At 38.2% G+C, this 16,483-nt stretch overlaps 2 protein-coding genes and 1 long non-coding RNA gene across 4 annotated transcripts in view; 1 reads left to right on the top strand and 2 right to left on the bottom strand.

The window, feature by feature from the left end:
* The window catches only part of mical2a (microtubule associated monooxygenase, calponin and LIM domain containing 2a), an 858,504-nt gene that overhangs the window by 532,237 nt on the left and 309,784 nt on the right, over positions 1–16,483 (bottom strand). The window lies entirely within an intron of this gene.
* galnt18b (UDP-N-acetyl-alpha-D-galactosamine:polypeptide N-acetylgalactosaminyltransferase 18b) overlaps positions 1–16,483 on the bottom strand; it is a 91,930-nt gene that overhangs the window by 14,258 nt on the left and 61,189 nt on the right. Inside the window, exons 7-8 of one of the 2 annotated variants that reach the window (XR_004896945.1) lie at positions 7,613–7,798; positions 2,334–2,620 (exon numbers count right to left, since the gene is read on the bottom strand). Coding sequence is in view for 1 of the 2 variants with exons in the window: in XM_031324264.2 (XP_031180124.1) it covers positions 2,483–2,620; positions 7,613–7,798 (324 nt within the window). In the remaining variant the exon portion in view is untranslated. The remainder of the gene's footprint in view (positions 1–2,333; positions 2,621–7,612; positions 7,799–16,483) is intronic. The other variant, XM_031324264.2, reaches the window with a different exon arrangement.
* On the top strand, positions 1,296–14,783 carry LOC118494760. Its single transcript, XR_004896946.1, has 3 exons — positions 1,296–1,463; positions 8,895–8,897; positions 14,773–14,783. It is a non-coding gene; the product is annotated as an uncharacterized LOC118494760 (long non-coding RNA).

Here is a 16,483-nt window from a genome sequence, read left to right on the forward strand (position 1 = left end):
AAAACTGTTATTTAAACATTAAGCATTGCCTTCTGCGGTGCTCGCTGTTGATATGAAAATGTATCCACATGGTTGTGTGATTTGGGACAGGCGTTATAAACCAAAAAAGAGAAAGGAGAAAGATCTTTCTATCCCACAGTGACCATTTACACTGTAGATATTGCTGTTGATTCTAAAGCAATATACCAGCCAAGCATATTCTCTGAAATTCACAAAAAGAGAATATAAATATTAAAGGATATTTACAGAAAAATACAGAACAAGCCTGAGCGAGCTGAAACATCTAAAACGTGAATCATTCACTGAATTCTCTTAAATTTTTATTTTGCTTTGTAAAAATGTAAATCAGAAACATTACGCTTGATGAACATGACTAAGACTTTGAGGCCCAGAAAGTTATTCATGCGCATCATGACAAAGGTCTGCCTGATTGTGAGATATAAACTGCACTGCAGGGAGCTCGAGGGGTGGTGGTTTGCGTGGGGAGTGAATTAGGTAAAGATGTCAGATCAAAAGAACGCAGCTAGGAGATGACTCAGCTCCACATTGGCTCAGGAGATGTCTACTTCTATCTGATAATGAGTAAATCCACAGGAAGCAACAACTCAGTGGAAAATAGTACATATGCAACAGTGACACCTGTGGGGACAACATTAGCTTAAAGTGAAATGGCATTTAGAGCATCTTTAGGTTCTGTAATTGTGACATACTGTATGTCTGAATGAAACGTAATATCCTTCAGATTTGATCGTACTACTGTAATGTGAGCATGGCTCAGCGAAAACGTAGCGAGAGATCTTGGCAGGGTGGCAGGGGAAGACGGTACATGGGAACCCCCATATGTAAACGCACTGCTATGCCCTACTATGCCCCGCAACACCTTGCTATGCCCTGACCTGCTACATCTATTATTTCTAGTCAGAGTTCCATTATCTTTATTGTTACTATAATTGTCACCGTTCATCATACCAACTACTATAATTATTATGAATCATAATTCTCTATATCTGTAGCCGTCTCTGTGTCTCAACCAGCAACGGCAGATGGCTGCCCACCAAGAGCCTGGGTCTCTGGGCGAAGTTTTTCCTCGCCACTGTTGCACCAAATGCTTGCTATTGGGGGAATTGTTGGGTCTTTGTAAATTATAGAGTGTGGTCTAGACCTACTCTATCTGTAAAGTGTCTTGAGAAGAGTAAACTCTTGTTACGATTTGATACTATAAATAACATTGAATTTAGCTGAAATTGAATTAAATGGCTTGATCATTTTTACTGATACAGACAAATAGAACAGAATGTGTCTTATTTTATCAGTTATTATGATCAAACAAAAGGTCAAACAAATGCTATGATAGAGAAACTGCAAAACATCATTAGATAATCTATGTATACGTATATGTAAATTTTTACATAATACCCTATAACATATACAACAGAATGGAAATAGCCAAAAACTGAAAACATGTCATTTCACTGAGTGATATGACATGTTATGCTACTGTACTGCAAATTATATGGAAGGAGAATATAAACATACCATATGGTCCAGGGGTAACTGCAGGCCTCTTCCTCCCTGTCATCTTCATCTGCCTCCTCCTGATCACTCCCTGCCTCTGTCCCTCTCTCTTAATCTGCAGTCAGCTGCCCCCCTTGCCCCCCTGTAGATCCGCCCCTGCCTGCATCTCCCTTCACCCACATTTTTAGATCAGGAGGAGGAGGGTGAAGGAGAAATGAATTTAAACCTCAAACACATTCTTTAGAAATGTCAACAATGTTTTTGCCAACAAAAAAATATTTTTTATCCGTGCAAGTGGCACGGCATGTGACGACCCCTCAAACCACCACAACTAACTAGCCCATCAAATGCATGTCACAAATACAGAATAATGAGGTCAAGTAACTCGGAGAAATGAATGTAATGAATGAATGAATGTAATGAGGTCGGCCTATTTCCTCAATATATCCTTCCACCATTTGTCAGATTGTAATAAAAACATCCTCCATACAACATAAAGCGGTATGTTTGTCACTGTGTATTAGGGTGCACCGCAGTGATGTGAGGTGGGAGGACCGTGGAAATAAAGCTGTTTGAGAACAACTCGGAATGGGCAAATAGAGAACCCTGCCAGCCCTGTTGGCTGTCACTTTTTCTGGCTTCTCTCACTAATAAAATTCTGCTACAAAGCCCTCAAGTGGAAAATACTACATCTATATTTAAAGTAAGCTTCAACTGATCTATATATGTATCTAATTTCCTCACATTAATCTAACAAGAAATTATTTTTCTGTAACTTCTGAAGTGAGAAGGAAAGAGTCAAAGTTGCTGCAGCAAACCTCTTCTTTGTGAATTGTTTGTGCTCCTGACAGCAGCCATCCACATCCCAACACAAGGGATTAAAATGATTTGCTCAGGCACGGTTTAGACTTGTTTTGGCTTTTGCAGAGGCTGGATTGCATTTGGGATGAACAGTGAGGCGGCTTACTACTCCATATGCGATGGTGTCGCTGTACATCCTCATCTCAGGGTAGATGTTGACCAGGTACCATCGGAAAGTTTTACACTGCAGCCTCTTCCTCAGAGCCTTCCTCTCAGAGATATCGCCAATATCAATCCCTGGGTCCTGGGTTGAAGCAAACAGCCACACATAAAGACACACACAAAGAGAGAGAGAGAGAGAGAGAGAGAGAGAGAGAGAGAGAGAGAGAGAGAGAGAGAGAGAGAGAGAGAGAGAGAGGGAGAGAGAGAATCACACAGATGCACATAAAGCACAACATCGATTAACCACAGCTAGTGGAAAAGCAAATCAGATAATGGGCCATTTAGGAGAATTGTGCAGCCATTTGTTGTGTATTTGAATAGCTTCTGTAGGTTTTTTTTTCCTGAAACCAACTGTTTCATTCCAGCTGCTACATCACAGTCAAACTCAGGGCCAGTCTCATGTTACCGGTGATGGAAAGTATTAGAGTACATTTACTCAAGCACTGCACTTAAATTGTAAGGGTAGGCTATTTTGAGGTACTTGTACTTTACTTGAGTATTTCCATTTTATGCTACTTAATACTTCTACTTCACTGCATTTCAGAGGCAAATGTACTTTTTACTTTTTTCAGATTAACATTATACATAAAAACATGCTTATACATTTATAGAATACAATACATTGTTAAGATTAAAGCAGTGTTTTTCGCCTCTAACCTTCTCACATGGTTTCATTTACATTACTCTTTGAGGCCCAAAGAATCAAATGATCCAATATTTCACAAATAAAAATGACAGATGTGTATCAGAACTTTGTTTTCTCTTTTTCTCTCTCCCATTGATCATTTCACAACCCCTTTGGAGGTGTCTGAACCCTAAGTACTGGACCAAACCAAACATACTGTATCTAAAGTAGATAAACTAGCTCCACCTCTAGCAGCTACAACAGTAAAATGCTTCATGCTGCACCAAAACAATCAAGTAATAACGCCATATATAATAATATAAAGTGTCAGTCATAGGGGCACATTTTATGCAGAATGAGTACTTTTACTCTTCATACCTTATGTATATTAAGCTGCTAATGTAATTTTACTTAAATGGATACTTTGCCGATTTTAAACCAGCTCTTTGTCATCTTTGTGTGTGTGAGTGTTAAAATGAGCAATGTTTGGATTCACTCTGTGGCGCCAGAGCACAGAGGAGCGCAGCAGTGGAGGTCTGCAGAGATCTGCCGAATGAAAACGAGCTCCATGCACTGGCGCCACAGAGGGAAGCCAGTTCATCTAAACACACTGCCCACACTGCCATGACACAGAGCTGGGTTTAAATTTCAAAATATCTCTTTATGTAGGAATTTAAAGGCTGTATTTCCACAGTGTGATATTAGTAGTGTTGCCCGCTGTATCTTATGTAATGTCACTGATGCCTCTCTTGAATCAAAAGCTTAAGTGGGTGCAGATGTTGCAGACATGGCTTTCTGGTACTCAAAAACATCAAAAATTGAACTCAAATAGACTTCATATGAACACTGGCACAGTGTTGATTTGTACACTCTCAGAGGTAAAATTAACAATGACTATATTGCTGTGTAGTTAATTCAGGGGGCTAAAGCTGGGGCTAAATTTTATGCTTCTTGAGTACAGACTCTGTTAAACGCCTCATTATTGACTGAATGAATTGCCTGCAGATGTTCATCTATTCATAACATGGATTTACATATTTAAACAGATTATGCAGGAGAAGAAAAAAAGCTTCAATGAGCAAACATTTGACTTAGCCTTTGAGGGATGCTGCATTTAACATAAGTCGATGTAGTGCGGTTATTTACTTTAATTTGCTGAATCCAGGTTAAGATCAATTGAAAATCATCACAAATACAACCGTAAAAGAAAAAGGCAGCTTGCAGCATATATGTTTTATCAGTTATTCATGTGATTCTGCAAACTGGGAGGCATTTTGTACTTTATAAGTTGTTGTCAACACTGCAGATCTCATTATTCAATCCGTTCAATACGAATAAAAGAGATTCAAAAGAATGAACTGATTGCATTTGTGCTGAAAAAATACATAATTGAATAAAAGTAATGATGTACAGCTCATTTTTCTGTTCACTTCATTTTTTCTTTCTGTATAATTAAATTATTTTGCTTCATCCAGTTTCTTTAATACATGTTTTAAAATGTTATTGTCGTCCTTTGTATCAAATTTCTAAATCAGGCCATTTTGTAAGTAAGAAGAGATCATTTCATTTTGAGGCTTCTGAAGGTGTCAGAGGCCTGATTCAACTAAACATCTGGGGTGGGAGGAGTACCGCTGATAACACTAAACACCCAACTCTGTGACATTTGGATTAGGTGGCTGCAGAATGGAGCTGCCTGTTGTTGCTGTAGATTTATGATGGTATCATCTGTGTTCATGTTTGTGGGTTTGTGCATAGGTTTTTCACATCTGACTTTCACTTCTGTATGAATGCTCCCTTTGGATTATGACGCTAAAGGCTGCAACAGCAAATCCTGCGTATAGGTAACATAAGAAACAACTACTCTGCCTTCTGTCAATTAAGCCTGTAGTCAGTTTATGGCTGATATCTGATCTGACATTTGAAGAATTGGACACATGAATGAGGATTGTGTTAAAGCTATAGTGCGTAGTTTCTGCCGCCCCCATGAGGAATTCTAAGTAATGACAACAAAACAGTTTACGCATCCGCATGATACAAGTCTTCCGTGACCGCATGAATGTAACGGACGTTCATTAATATCAAAAAGTTATGCACTAAAGCTTTAAATAGTTCATCACTGTTTCACCTCAGCTGTCTTTAAAACTGTGAAGCTGAAAGAACTTCATGACGATGGATTTCTGCTTCACAAAAAACTGCAGTTTTTGGGGTATATTTTTCTCTTTAGTTACACAGATTAAGGAGGGTGGTTTTCGGTTTCAAGCACTTGTCAACAAAAAATAAGCATTCTTTTTCAAAGGAACAGATTTGTTTAATCTAATAAACAGATTTTTTTTTTTTTAGCCCAGATTGTATGTCTCCACCAAGGTTATAATCGTTAACGAAAACAAACAAAATAACTAAAAAAACGAAAACTAGGTGGGGAAAAAACATCGTCGTTAACTTAAATAAAATAAAAATGAGGCATTACAAAAAAACGATAACTAAACTAAAACTGTAATGTCTGTTTGCAAAACTAACTAAAATAAAATAAAATTATCGAGTAAATGTCCTTAGTTTTCGTCTTTGTCGATGTCTTTCATAGTGCAAATAACGTTATATCTTTCCGACCATGACATTTCCCGTAGACATGTATATTTTCCGACTGGGAACCCAGCAATTCCGACATTCCACGTCAAATTGAACACAACATGTCCGTGCCCCTCGCCTGGCATCATGGCGGTACCGAAAGTCGGAAAAAAGCGGCAGTCCTATTTGATTATGACTGTGTCAGATAAAAGCAAGTGCCTTGCAGTGGAAGGTGGTAAAATATGTGGACAATTTATTAAAGGGAAAAATCCCACGAATTTGAGAGTACATTTGAGAAGCGTACACAAGCTAGGAGGCTAACCTAGCTTACCTTAACAAGGTAAAGGAGAACGCAAAGACCCCTTTCCCCGAAACAGAAGCTAACCCTGGTACAGGGCATGGATGTATGGATACAGGGCCAGGCAGCATGACAGAGACAACAGCAGGACAGAGAACACTACAGGAAGGCTTTCACCGGTGACCCGATAGCTGCTGGTTAGTACATACTCAGGAACACCAAAAGCAGGAGGAAGCGTGGGTTAATATGTGTATTTATATATACTGTATACACAACTGTGTGAGTCGATTGACTTCAAAACGTTCGCCACTTTACTCAAACCAAAGTTCAAAACACCAGTTCATATATGTCTTCTTTAGTCTGTTGGCTGTTTAGGTTTTTTTCCTGGAACAAGTCACTTACACATTTTGCACTTACTGCACGTGTTGTGTAGACTGTTTACATATTTATGACCATATGTAGGCTACATTTTATGTACTGGTGTTACTGTTGAATACATTGTGAATACATATTTCTAAAATTGTATGATGTTTTTGTTGAGTTATTATTACACAATACTTTTTCTGACCTTTTTGAATCCCTCGACAAATAACCCATATTACAAAAAACACTAAAACTAACATTAAAACTAATAAAAACTAAACTAAAACTAAGCATTTTCAAAAAATAAAAACTAAACTTAACTGGCAAATCCACTTTAAAAACTAATTAAAACTAAACTGAATTTGAAAACAAAAAGTCAAAACGAAATAAAAATAAAAACTAATGAAAAATGCAAAACTATAATAACCTTGGTCCCCACACGTCCAAATATGTCCTACTCCCAGAAGACACTGCAATAAAAAGGCCCTTTAGTAGCGAGCACAGCTCAGAATGCTCTTCCACTAATAATAGCCTAATGGGCAAAAACACATTTCTCTATAGTGCAGCAGTAGAGTGGAATAATCTGCCCACAAAACGTAAACTGAGCAGAGCATGTTAAAAGTGGCCTCACAGAAATGGTTACAAAACACCATGTAGCATATTCAATTTTGGAGAATTTAACAAATTGGCAGCGAAGATGACAGCTTTTACAGCTGTTAGCATATAGCTACTATAGTTAGAAGTGGACATTAATAGAACATAGCAGCATTACAGTACGCAGATAAGGCTTTTAAACCAAATACTCCATAACCAGAAATGTTTCAGGAGTATCGTTACCCGGAATTGGGGAGAATTTAACCACACTGGCAGCCAAGATGACATGGTTTACTGCCGTAGCATGTAGCTACATGCGACAATGTTAACACAGCAGTAACTTCAAAAAACACTTCAGCAGTTCCTGCCTGAAGCAGACAACCAATCATAGAAGTCTGGCTTAGAGTTGTGTAATACTTACCTGAGAGTAGAAAAAAAACTGGAGCGTTCAGAGCAGTTGGAAATCTTTAAACGTTTTAGCTCACGGGGATTTCTCTAAAATGCGTTTACCTCGTTATAAGTTTTAGCAATGTTTTACATTAAAATCCGACATTAGAACATTGTAGATATGACAGAAAATACAGAAAAGCATACTTGCACTTGTTAGAAAAACAACATAATTAACTTACCTCCATGGGAATATTCCAGGCCATGTACACATGGCTTTTAAACTCATCCATCCAAACTTCTGCAACTCTGAGGGCGTTTCGCCGCACATGAGACGTCAGATCCTCAGTATAGGGTTTATGAGCACGCTCTATGTGGGCGATTCGAGCACAAGGCAGGACCTCAACACTGCCGCCACATTGCCACACCTGGTTTTTAGACATACAAAGAGAGTAGAAAATCAAAGTTACACAACACACACATCTTTCAAGACTTTGAACCACGGGAGTCCCCGTGGTGGGAAACGTTAATGTCCCAGTGCCCAGGAGGAGCAGCCTGAGTCCTTGATGACTAAAAGCCAGTGTCACTAACTCCTCACATAATTTAGACCTCTGGGAGCCTCAAGACCCTGGTGCAGGGATCTCTGTAAACTTTTCCCTGACTGTGATACCTCTATCCAGCAAATGGTGACAATAAAAGACTCCTCCGTGAAGTAGTATTAGTATATTTTTAGTGCATGCGATGACACTTTCTGTAGGTTTGCAGCAAAATACGTATGTGTAAGTTTTAGTTTTATGTTCTCAGATCACTCAAATCTTTGCATACACTTCATGCAGCAAAGAACAAAGAAACCAGTGCAGTTGCCTTTTCATACTGTGCATTTTGACAATCGCTGCTTATACACTTAATTACATAACAAGCCTTTTCTATACTTACCTCCATACATTTGAAGTCAACATGTACTTAAGTATTAAATGTATTAAATGTGTATAGTTATTCAGCCCTAATCGCCCATATCAGTCATTAACATTTCAATGTTTTTGTCATCTATTGATTAACATTTATACATAAAAAGCATGTGAATGTCTGAATTACAAAAAAAATGAAGAGAACTATACAAGAATAAAGGTTGGAAGGAAATGAATTAGGAAATGAATTAAGCCGTACAATGCTGCTGATTAGTATCTGAAGAATTTAAATGGTATCGCAAAGCAATTCAAAGACTCAGCAGAAGCAATGAAGATGTGCTCTTCAGTTTACATGCTCACATTTGTATGGGGTCACCAAAGGAGATGTCACTATCAGAGTTTGTAGAGGATCCTCAGTAACCACTTAAATGTGCTGAGCTTAACATTAGTCCAGGACACCCGGCGTTTTAGTGTGAAGAAGGTTGAAATCATCACACTGTGCTGTTATGTGAGGATCAAATAGTGCAGCTGACATCCTTCCTGTGTTAGTACTGGCTGTTAAAAGCAGATGTGGCAATGGCCTATTGGTGTGTTTTCACTGACAGTTATTCAAGAGAAAGTTGCCTTTTCAGTCTTATAAAAAAAAGTCTACTTCAAAAAGTGATTTTCAATTTATTCTGCAACAGTAAACCCTGACCCTATCGGAGGTCTCACAATTAGAATACACAGCTGGTAATTAGCTGAGCAATATGTACATAATGATCATACACGCTATGTATTTACACACATACACACACTTAATTCAAGGCGCTTTGTTGTTAACAGGCAGCAGGACAAGGCTGAACATGTGCAGTATTTTTTACAGTGAGATTTCTCTGGGAGGCCATTGATCAAAATGAATCAATATAACAACTCAGACTGTGAAGCTATATGAGGAACATCTTGTATAATTTATTTCTCCAATTTTAAGATGGACAAAGAATTGAGCTTGTCATCTCAGCCAAGTGGATATTCTGTAAGTAATACTGAATTAGAGCATTGTGTGGTATTTAAATTCAATGCCTCAAGATAAACTGGGTAGTTGTGGCAGCTGCGGTGGTGTCCTGGCATCACAGTCAAACTTCAGATTACTGACTGATATTCTTATTTTTGTGCTGTTTCCAAAAGCAGATCAGTGAAATAATTTTAACATGGAAAAATATTTTACAGCAATTAAAACAAAGAAGCAAGCGGCAACCTCCGGCGCTGAAAAATTAAGCCAATGTGGAAGTGCGAAAAACTGCAGTTCATCGAGTGGCCACTTGAGGCTGGCTCCAAAAGGGAGTCAATCTTCATAGACCCCAATGTTGAAATGCCCAACTTTACAGTAGAATTAAACATGTTCACAGCCTGGTACAAAAAACGGTTTTAGCTAAGTTCACCCTTCATGACAACAATGGCTATTGGCACATTACGTTGTTACATTACGTTATTAACTTGGCCATTGAAATTATATTCAGGTTTAAATGTATGCATAATTAAGGATGTTCCACTTTCATTGACAGGTGGGCTGCCGTCACAGGAGGTGAGCATAGACTGTAGGCTTCATTCAGCCCACCTCAGTTCCATCCACGATCTACCTCTTTGTCCATTTTTGGATTAGCTGACATCAGGCACTGCCAAGATGGCGACGGCCGGAGCCACATACTTTGAACTTAATTTTGGATCTTCAGAAACCTATGGGTGACGTCACACAGACTATGTCCATATTTTATACAGTCTATTGTATTTAGTCATAAACAACCTTATTTTTTAAACCTGATGATGGCAGTAGATGAAAATTTCAGAGCTCACCAAAGTTATTACAATTGATTCTGAGGGGAACATTTATGTGTGTACCAAATATTTCATGGCAATCAATTCAACAGTTAAGTCTGGACCAAAGTGGTGGATCAACCCACACTGCTATTCCTAGAGCAGTGCTGCCAGCTTGCTAAAAATTAACAGAGTAATTGACAACTAAAATAATCAGTTAGTCTTATCCCTACGAACCCAACTAAACACATGACTTTGAAGATTTGTTCAAGCTGAAACGCTGCAGCGAAACATTGGAACAATTGTGCCATCACTTTCTAAAAGCCACAGTCAATTACAGCTTGTATGCAACCTCGGCCCTTCCATTCTTCAGTGTCAACTTTCTGACAATGAAACAAATTTTGAATAAATTTTTTTGCCTGTGTGGTGCCCCACTAAGCACTAGTCTGCTGCCTTTTTCCAAAATGAATCTCAAGAAATGGGTCATTACTGTAAACAAAGAAGCCTGAGTCTTCCATTACTATGGAGGGCTGTATTGTTATTCCATTGTTTTATATCTATGGTTATTCCATTCAAAATACAACAATTGTATTCAGCTGGATATTCCTAATTGTGCACTCCCATGTAACCCACCATCTAAATTGCATGCATGACTCATGCAATCTGTTTTCCAGTGCACTGCCGAAGCAAAAAGCACGGCTCAAAAATATAACTACACCACACTTTACTACTGGTGGCATGATCTTGGATGAGAGGCTCCATCTCCATGCTGTCAAAAAATTGTATAATAGCAAATTAGGTTTACAAAACTTCTGACACTTTGTCCATACCATTTAGGGGGCAGTATCATACTTTACCCATACTGCGGGTACAAAAAATCCAATCACCACTCCAGCACTTTTGGTCTACTTTGTGTTATTAAAAGTCAGGTCCTTACTTCACTCAGTCTCCCTGACTCCCTGGAACAATCTCAGTCAGGACAGCACAGCCACTCCCATCCCTTATAAACTTAAAAACTCATCTCCTCAAGAAATGCCTCACGTCACCTGCTCCCACTTGTATTACACTGATTTTTGTGACACATTCTCCTGCAAATATGATCCTGTCTAAATCTGATCTAGCTGTTTTTCCTCTAATTTCTTTTTGTAGAGCTTTTCTGGCAGACAAGAGGTCTCACATTACAGCAGTGTTTGTTTTGATCTATTATCAGGGCACCATCAGCCTGAGCCTAAGCTCATTTTTACTGCTGCCCTCATCATAATTTGCTTTGGATAAGAGCAAGAGCTAAATACCTTTAATGTAGATGTAATGCAAATGGAAGTGCTTTATTCATTGTTCTGTCTATTGCGGTGCCAGTTACCAAGCAGAGCATCTAGTGGCGTAAAGAGGATTTTGATGGGAGTTCACAAAATGGACATGAAGCATACTATTGATGCAGTTTTATGGTGCAGCAATATGTCAAATTAAATTATAGAAAAAAACTGTTTTAAACGCAATGATTAGATTCTCAATCTACTTTATTATTTCATGAACTTTTTGCAACCTCTTGTTTGTGTATGGTTCGCTGCCTGTGCTCCACACAAAATCTATCTTTAGAGTGTCAAGCACCCACCCCCTGCAGGCTTGAAAGGCGGCTGCAACACTTTGTGTTTTTCTTCTTCTCGAGGAAGAGCAGCAGCTTTAAAGGCCGTTTTATGGTTCTGCACAGTCTCCACGCAGAGCTTTCGGCGTAGCCTACGTAAGTGGCCTGATGTTTATACTTGTGCGCTGGTGTGTGCGTCGAGCCGGCATGTGTGTGTGTGTGAGGAGTGTGTAGAGCGAGGGAGAAGTGAGAGAGTGACGGCGATTAGCTTTGGAGCGAGTACCGACTCTAGAGTCATAATGAGACAAACAAAGTGTCTCCCCTGTGTTTTCTGACCAAGGTGGAAAATCTTTAGCAGGAAAAGTTAACCCTCTCCTTGATTTCATGTTGTTTATGGAGTAGGAGAACCAGGAAATTAGTCAGTGAGGGCCAAACATTACTGGGCCTTGGGACAAAAGGTTTGAGAAAGGCTACTTTAGAATGATGCCAGTATATAGCATCAAGGCTGTTTTAAATGTTTTTTTGTTTTATAATGAGTTAGCTGAACACAAGCTGGCTAAAGCTGATAAAATCTGCTAGTGACAGTTAAAAAACAATATAAATATTGAGTGTTAAATCTGCCACTTTTATCATTTTAAACTGCATAATGCTGTATGCAAGAATGTCAAGTTCAACAAGGCGTAACAGTAACTAAGGTGGGTGGAATCGATTTGTTACCCCCTCATTACCATATTATTCATTTGTTACCCCATTATAACCTTGGATATTTTTGCCCATTGTTACCCTTTTACAGATATTAAACCCTAATATTATCAAGTTAAAGTGATTCCCTTTGTACATGATATTATCTCAATATTAACTCATTACCAAGCTTTAACCTTAAGTGCTACCAGGGGCGTCGGACTGGGGGGAAAAAGGGGACTGAGTACTAGGGGTGCACGATTCAGAAAATGTCACAATCCGATTCAATATCGATTTTTAGGCTCACGATTCGATTCAAAATCAATTCTCGATTAAAAAAACGATTCACGGTATGTAAATGTAATTACTTTTCCCATGTGATTGCAGTAGACATACAATTAAACAATTTTTTTTTTTTTTTTAAATTGATTTTTGGAATTCTATGGATTGATTTTCAAATCGGTAGAGTTTGAATCGCGATTTGAATATGAATCAATTTTTTTGCACACCCCTACTGAGTACCCAAGGCCCTCATGTGAGGTGGGCCCAAAAATATGCTAGAATGAATAGCTGTGGATGCGGGGAGGGGCCCATAGAAAATAACTTTCTACAGGGCCCAGAATTTTGTGCTACTCTCACAAATGCATTCCTCAAAAAGTATTTTACAGTCTCTTTTACAGTCACTACAGTCCCTATATACGTTGAATAGTAAGAGTACAGTATACATTAGTTTCCAGTCCTTCTCTGATAGAGTGCTATGGGATGCTGCGTCTTAATCAGGCTTGTGAACTCGAGACACCAGAGGATCCAAAAAAGATGATAGGGTCTCTTTTCAAGCTGAGCGGACTGATATCTGGAGAGTTTATGCATCAGTCATGCCATGAGTCACTGCATGGGGATGGGATATGATGAGGTAGGGTGCATTTTAATGATAAAGACTGTGCCCCTTTATAAAAGCTGACAGACATTTGAATGCCACTAGATGTAAGGATATGATAGAAGCATAGCATCTTTTTTTATGATTTTTAGCATGATACCATAAGGAAAAGGACAAAAGGGGTTCAGTTTTTCTAATAGTCTGCTCAGTCACTACATCTAAAACCTGGTCAGTATCTTTGGGAATTAAGCAATAGCTCATGACAGGCTGTGGTATGTTGTCATTATATCACAGCTAAGGAGTTGTTCGGCCCGGCTGATTTTCAACCAGCTCTGTTTCATGGCAGTGTGTTTGTGAGTTTGTTTTTCTATTGTTTTTTACTCAGATGTGGAGTGATCAAAAAAAATTAGATTAAATACAGAAATCTAATGAAAAATGGCTACAAAACTGGAGTCTAAAAAGTTAATGCATATATGACCAACACCTCCTTTGGTACTGTAGTATAAAACATGTTATAAGCAAACCTTGCCACACCTTGTTGATGATAATTGTCAAACTTGAAAAACAATGCAACAGAAAAAGAAACCTGACAGGATGAGCAGAATCTCAGGAACTTTTTGCAACCATATATCCCTGTGATTTATGCTGCTATTGGACATTTCTGTTTTCATTTCATACCTGTCTGTGTATCTGAAGGTATCTGCTTTCATCTCCCTACACCACCTCTCCTGTCCACAAGAAGCCCTAAGTGATTTTATAAAAAAACACCGTAATATTTCCCAATGCATTCATTTCACATTTCCTCAGTATTTTGTGATGATAAAACCCTTCACATCAAAGCACAGACTTACTTTTAAGGTAAAGCTAAGCTTCCGTTTTTGCTGCCTAGAGCACAGAGTTGAAGCAGTGCAGACAATTGGCATAGAGTTTCCACTGTATGTGTATCAACTCGCTCTGTCTGCTGTCTGAAAAGGAGGAGTACCTTTCCATCCTCTCTACAAAAATGCTGACTCATTTACAGACAATCCTAAATCAACTTGTAGAGGAAGCAAGACACAATACATCTTCACCACTGTCCTTCAGTCTCTTGAAACACAGTCAGGATGGTACAGAGTTACACAAGTGAAGTATTTATAGTATGAGGGATGTGTTTCTTTAACTTGACAACATCCATGACCAATAATTGATCTGAGTTATTTGCCATTATGTGCTGCTAATTTTACATATTGGTCTCATATTTGAACTAACAGAGCACTCCGAGAGACCGGACCTCCACCAAGGCATGCCCTATCTCACAATGTTTATAAAGTGTGAATTCTCTCAGTTGGGATCTAATTTTTCCAATTATTCCGACACCACATCAATGCAGCACAAATGCCCTCTCGCAATGTTAACAAAAGTGAAAAGTAATTTGTGTATCTGCTCCGTGATTCGGATTCGCTTCAAAATGCCTAACCCTTCCACCAAGTTTCATGAAAATCGGGCCAGTTGTTTTTCCGTAATCCTGCTCACAGACAAGTAAACAAACAAACAAACAAACCAACAAACAAACAAATCAAGCTGAAAACATGACCTCCTTGGCAGAAGTAAAAAAAGATGTCATGGCAATCTGGTCCAAGAAAACTACAATAATCATCAGACTGTAAGTTTAGATAAACTTTCAACTTCCTGCAGTGTTAATATCCGACAAGGCTACTAAATGCAACAGAACACTGTATGCCAAAACAACCAGACAACAGTTTCTTTCCACATCTCACGAACAGTTGAATTTGACATGTGATGTTAGAAAACAATACCTGCAATAACAAAAACCATGTTACAAATTATATGTATTACTGTTGAATATACACATTAACATTGTATTGACATATTAACATATTATCCCTTATTCTGAATGTAAAACTAAACTGTAGATAGACATGTATATGTACATGCAAATACAGTACAGTATACAACAACCTACAGTTTGTAGCCTACATAAAGTACCTTATTACCCATAAAATATTTATTCCATAAAACGTTCTCTTTACACTCCTACGCAGTATGCCCTTTTTGAGACCCTGTATACATATAGTAGTTCATAGTAGTATTTTGACCTGTAGACATTATATGTTGTTGTCTATTTGTTGTTTATGTATATATACAGTATATTCTCCCAGATGTCTGTACATAATATCTATTTCTTTATGTATGCTTATTTCTGTCTGTTGTGCTTGTTTTAGCTGTATGTCTATGTGTGCATCTTCTTGTACTTTGTTCTTAGCACTGTGTGCGTACATTACATTAAGAGCCACTGGAGTCAGATTCCTTGAATGCCTCAACATACTACATGGCCAAAAAAAATCTGATTCTGAACAGAGCTGAAAAAGCTTTACATATAGCACAAGAGCTAATACTAAGGTCCTGTTATTTGTACTGTGTACTGTTGGACTGTAAGCAATAAAATATACAACATAATTTTATATTCTATCTAATAAATGATGACATTGATGAGAAAATTCTTCTGGCTTGATTAGACTATAAGAAGCGGGGGGGCCTGTGTCCCTCACGCTCACTATGGTCATTAATTAAACCACGGAGACAAACAGTCATTCAATTGCAATATAAGTTTTGAAATCCACTCACTCACTCACTGATGCAACATGTGTGTCAACTGAAAATTCTCTTTTTCCTTGATATCATTATTTCTATGACTCACAGCACTCCCTATCGCGCACCAGATGCCAAATATTGCGAGCATCAGTAAAGTTGGTCATGTTTTAGTTTTTATGGAAAAAGGCAAGGCATTCACTGGTTTTAGCTTCTCAAATTTAAGGATTTGCTTTGTCTTATATGATAGTAAACTTAATAGGTTGGGTTTTGAACCGTTGGTTGGTTTTTTTCCTGACATTTCATAGGCCGAACGACTAATCTATTAATCAAGAAAACAACCATCAGATTAATGGATAATGAAAATAACCGTTAGTTGCAGCCCTACAATAATACTATTTAGAAATGCTACTCAATCCTTCTATACACCACTTTAGATCAACAGAAAATAGCTTGATAATTAGCCAAGCCCTAAAATTTAGTTTTTATAATCATGGTCCCCATATGACATTGTGTCTGACTGTAGAGTTCTTTAAATAATTGCTGTGAGCGTTGAAAACAAATTTCATTCATCTCTATTGTATGTGGGTTGAGGCAGAAGTCTTAGAGACAGACCAATCAAACCAAAACTATTAGCATGGCTTGTTACCTTGACAAGTGAGAAGATATGTTTTTTGTAATT

Source organism: Sander lucioperca, chromosome 3 (assembly GCF_008315115.2).
Source record: "Sander lucioperca isolate FBNREF2018 chromosome 3, SLUC_FBN_1.2, whole genome shotgun sequence".
NCBI lineage: Eukaryota > Metazoa > Chordata > Actinopteri > Perciformes > Percidae > Sander > Sander lucioperca.